Source organism: Zerene cesonia, chromosome 7 (genome assembly GCF_012273895.1).
Source record: "Zerene cesonia ecotype Mississippi chromosome 7, Zerene_cesonia_1.1, whole genome shotgun sequence".
In the NCBI taxonomy this organism is placed as follows: domain Eukaryota; kingdom Metazoa; phylum Arthropoda; class Insecta; order Lepidoptera; family Pieridae; genus Zerene; species Zerene cesonia.
In genome coordinates this window covers 2,793,856-2,799,008 of record NC_052108.1, presented here as the reverse complement: position 1 = coordinate 2,799,008, position 5,153 = coordinate 2,793,856, and the positions used below count along the sequence as shown (strand labels likewise).

The 5,153-nt window shown below is 37.9% G+C and overlaps 1 protein-coding gene across 1 annotated transcript in view; it reads left to right on the top strand.

The window, feature by feature from the left end:
• LOC119840882 (protein starmaker-like) overlaps nucleotides 1-2,361 on the top strand; it is a 5,194-nt gene extending 2,833 nt beyond the window's left edge. The window contains exon 3 of the mRNA XM_038367658.1: nucleotides 50-2,361. Within this exon, the coding sequence (XP_038223586.1) occupies nucleotides 50-2,245 (2,196 nt within the window). The 3' untranslated portion in view covers nucleotides 2,246-2,361. The remainder of the gene's footprint in view (nucleotides 1-49) is intronic.
• The last annotated feature ends 2,792 nt before the right edge of the window (nucleotides 2,362-5,153 follow it).

Sequence of the window (5,153 nt, the reverse complement as noted above, 5' to 3'; positions counted from 1 at the left end):
ACTTGGATTATACATGAAAAATAATTATTTTTTCATTCTACATTTATAGGTATGCGACTCGTCTGATCCACCGGCTGGGTGTGAAGTCGAACAAGAACCAACCCCAATCCCACAGCCCGAGCCTGAACCAGAACCAGAGGTAGAAGAATCCGAAGAAGTAGAAGTGGAACCAGAAGAAGAAGAAAATGAAGATGATAGTGAAGAACAATCAGATGAAGCTCAGGATGAGGAAGAGGAGGCTGAAACAGAGGAACCCGAAGAGGAAGAGGAACAAGATTCAGAATCTTCTGAAGAATCAGACGAAGAAGATAATAAGCTTAGGAAGAGACAAATTAAACAAGACGATATTGATATGCCAGAAGAAGGTGATATTGAATATGAAGAAATTATACCTTTGGATAACAGAAAAAATGTGAAGCATCACGATCATGATCATGATCACCACGATCACGACCACCACCATCATCATCATCACGACCATGACCACCATCATGACCATGACCACGAACATAACCACGATCATTCTCACGAGGACCAAGTTGAGGGTTCTGGGGAATCTCTCGAACAATTATCTAATAAGCGTATAAAATTACAAGAGGAAGTTGAAAATGACGACGAAATAGAAGACGAGATTAAGAGATCGAAAAGACAGGAGGAGGATGACGATGAAGATGTTGAAGATGAATTCAAAACAGTGCTGAAAAAACGTACCTTAAAACAAGTTGAGGATGAAGATGAAGAAGATAAAGAAGATGATGATAATGAATCCGAAGTCAAAATAAGCCGTAAAAAGCGACAAGCAGAAGACGAGGAAAATGAAGAATCTGATGACGAAGAAAAGCGCCGCAGAAGACAAAATGACAGCGATGAAGATGATGAGGATGATGGTGTGGATAGATTGAAGCGTCTCAAGAGACAAGTTGATGATGAAGATGACGATAATGATAACGAAGAACGCCGTAAAAGACAGAATGATGAAGATGAAGAGGATGATGAAGATGATGATAATGACAACGAAGAACGCCGCAGAAGACAGAATGATGAAGATGATGAAAATGACAACGAAGAACGTCGTAAAAGACAGAATGATGAAGATGAAGAGGATGATGAAGATGATGATAATGACAACGAAGAACGCCGCATAAGACAGAATGATGAAGATGAGGAGGATGATGAAGCTGAAGATAAATTGAAACGTCAAAAACGACAAGCAGAAACCGACAACGAAGAATTTGATGATGTCGAAGAACGCCGTAAGAGACAAGATGATGAAGACGGAGACAACGAGGATGACGACGAAGAAATCCGCAAAAGACAAGACGATGAAGAGAATGATGAAGAGGACGAGGAAGAAGTAAACAAGCAACTGAAGCGTCAAAAGAGACAAGCAGAGGACGAAGATGATGAGGACAACGAAGACGAACGTCGCAAAAGACAAGACGATGAAGAGAATGATGAGGATGAGGACGAGGTTAATGCTGACAGTAAATTGAAGCATCAAAAGATACAAACTGAAAGCGAAGGTGATGAAGAAGATTCTGACGATAGTTTGATACGACAAGAGGATGACGATGATGATGAAGATGACGATGATGAAGATAGCGGAAATGATAACGACGACGGTGAAGGAGACGAGAACGATGAAGAGGGTAAATTGAAACGACTAAAGAGACAAGCTGAAGAAGAAGACGATGAGGAAGAATCTGAAGACAGTTTGAAGCGTCAAGAGAGTAACGGTAATGACGATGATGAAGATGATGAAGAGGATGAAAATGATGAAGAGGATGATGCCGAAAGCAAATTGAAGCGTCAAAAGAGACAAGCCGAAGACGAAGAGGATTCTGAAGATAGTGTGAAACGCCAGGAGAATGACGGTGACGATGATGATGATGATGATGATGATGATGACGATGATAATGAAGGGAAATTCAAACTTTTGAAATGGATTCGTCGATCTTTAAGACAAAATGATGATGACAACGAAAATGGAGATGACGAGGATGAGATTTTGAAAAAAAATCGTCAGGAAGAAACTGACGGCGATGATGATGACGATAACGACGACGCTGATTCTGATGACGAAGTCGAAGATGAAGCTGATGGTGAAGATGATGACGAAGATGATGATGACGGTGAAGATGAAGAATCAAAGAAACTGAAACAAGACGATTCGGAAGATGAAGAAAATGAAAGTTTGGATGAAGGAAATCTATTCTATAGATGGCTGCACAGAACTTTCGCTTAAGACGTTGGTGTATTTCAAACGCATCTCCAGACCGAGTGCTCCTTTGAAATGAAGTAGTTATTAGTATTTATTATTAAGAGTTATGAGCAGAATCACTTTGTGCAATTTTGTAAATATTTGACGTGAGCGTGTAATAAATTTATTTCTTGCGTACGATTTTTTGGCATTCGTTTTATCCTTAACACTAAAACTAAAAAAACACAACTTTTTTTTTATGTCACAGTCGGCAATGGAGCTGGTGGGTCGCCTGATGGTAAACGCTACCACCGCCCATGAATATTTGTAGAGGCATAATCCATTACAGACCTTACGCCTCTACAAATGGATTGCCGACTTTTTGGGAAGGGTTTAAGAAAGGATTGGCGAGAGGAATAAAGGAAAGGACTGGGAAGGGAAGGAAAAGGATATGGGCCTCCGGCTCCCCCACTCACCGAACGAAACACAGCAGAATGCTATTTCACGCCGGTCTCCTGTGGGAGTGTGGTACTTCCCCGGTGCGACCTGGCCCAATTCGTGCCGAAGCGTGCTCGACTACCACATAAAACACTTCAATCATAACTTGGAAATAGGAAAAATTATTATTGTATTTTCAAAAATAAACTTAAATGTGTACCTTATCTACATACTATTAATTTGATACCGCGTTTCATATGTAGATCACATTTTAAGAGGGTTCGAATTAATTTTGAGCATTCCCTTGCAAATAACATTTGAATGAAATTTCAGGTACTTACGTACTGACTCAGCAAATAAAAAGAACTAAGCATTAAATTAATATCACTTCTATATAATATCCTCTTCCTCTCGGACCACGCTCAAGTGCAGTTGTGTTTATTTATAACCGTATAAATTTTTATTATTCATTAAATTAGCAATTTACCACAATATAATCCATTACGAAAAAGAGGAGCGCATACGTACATGAAGCTGCGACCTAAGCGAGTACGCTACGATTACGCTAAACCTTCTCATTATTATTGCGCTCCTAGTACAATCCGTTGTGCTGGCTGGCTATAGCGGCAGTTGAAAACCATCCCTTGCCGTCCTGCTCACTCCAACTGCGATAACCGTTGTTCGTGGCGCTCCGTCCTCCATCCAGTAACTGCTATAATTAATATAAAGGTACGAACGAATTTACACTTTAAGAAGATTCACACCTACTTAGACTTATGAGACCCTGGTAGATATGCCAATATCAATGGAGAATATCATCATTATTTCTTCTGCTTGAGACTTTTTGATGTGCAAGCAAAGAAACATCTTAATTGTTCATGATGCCCTAATACATAACTTGAATATAAATCAATAATAACTTACTGGCCGTGAACTTTTATTATTGAATGAATATTCGTCATAAATATAACAAGTTGATGACGTTTGATTAATATACGAGTACGAATAGAAAATAAAGTACGGTCCATTTGTGTTATATGCAAATAATAATTTAGTAGTCTCTTATCGAATTATGCGCCCCTGGTACTAGCGCCCTGTTTCTTTCAAAGAAAGGCTTTTATGTTTAACTAGTAAGTCTCTAAGTCTCTAAGTTTAAGTAAGTTTAACATCCACCTGTTTATAACTTCCTGGTATATGAAAACTGAATAAACGTCATCTTTATACATAAATTACACGAATAAATAAATAAAAAAGGAGTTATTTATTATTTATTAAAATGCCACTTAAACGCAGCCCACCGACTAAGAAAGCTTCAGGTTTATCTCCAGGCATGAGTTCTGACAAAGCTAGTTCGGACTCCCGTTTGAATGAACTGACTGAAACTGCTCAATCATCTACTTATATCACTCATAGACTAAAGCGAGGAAGGGAAGACGACATAAGTTTTGAATTCAACAAGTTTAAGGAAGAATTTAAAGCTATGTTTTCTACTTTTACAAATACTCAACAGTCAGAACTTCAGACCATTGTAGAGAAGATAAAAGAGATACAACAGTCCAATCACAACATAGACAATTCCATCGCCATGCTTACGAGTCAAAATGAAGAATACAAAAGAAAAATTCAAGATATGGAAATACAGGCAAAGAAAGATAGAGAATATATCGTCATGCTAGAAGAGAAAGACGATGATGCACAAAGGGATATTCGGAAAACAAATATTGAAATAAAAAATGTTCCCATACAAAATGATGAATCTAGAGAAGATTTAATAAATATGTTTTTACACCTGTCCAGAAACATTGACTGTAAATTGGATAAATTACAAATCCGCGACATTTATAGAGTTCGTCCTAAGCTCCGAATTGGAGAATCGGTAAAGAACTCAACTGTTGTAATTAAGTTGAGTTCAGCATTAGTGAAACGGGATATACTGAGTATGACAAAATCTTTCAATATTAAAAACAAAACGAAACTACAAGCGAAACACTTGGGACTCATGGCAAATGGTGACACCCCCATTTTTATATCTGAACAATTAACTCGCAAGGGTGCTCGGCTATTCTTTCTTGCAAGAGATCTCACAAGATCGGGTACTTTCAAGTTTTGTTGGACATCTTTTGGTCGGGTGTACGTAAGAAAGGATGAGAAATCTTCAATTATTACTATAAAAACTGAGTCACAAGTTCACCATTTAATGCAGCAACAGCAATCCGCGTCGCAGGCATGATTCGTAGCACTACAATCCGTTTTTTATACATTTTCACTAACTGTTTTAGTACTAGTCTTATTCATAAATGTTAATTTTTGTATCGTTGATAAGCATATGATGGAAGTTGGAATGTTTGTCAGTTGCAATAACTTGAAATTTCAATGTCATTTAGTATACTACTTCACTAACATACCGACAAACCCAACTTTTATTCTTGCTTTGTAATTTTTTCAACTACACTACACATACACACACAATTTGCGTAAAATTATTTCTCTCACTCTCACAATCACACACTCTGAC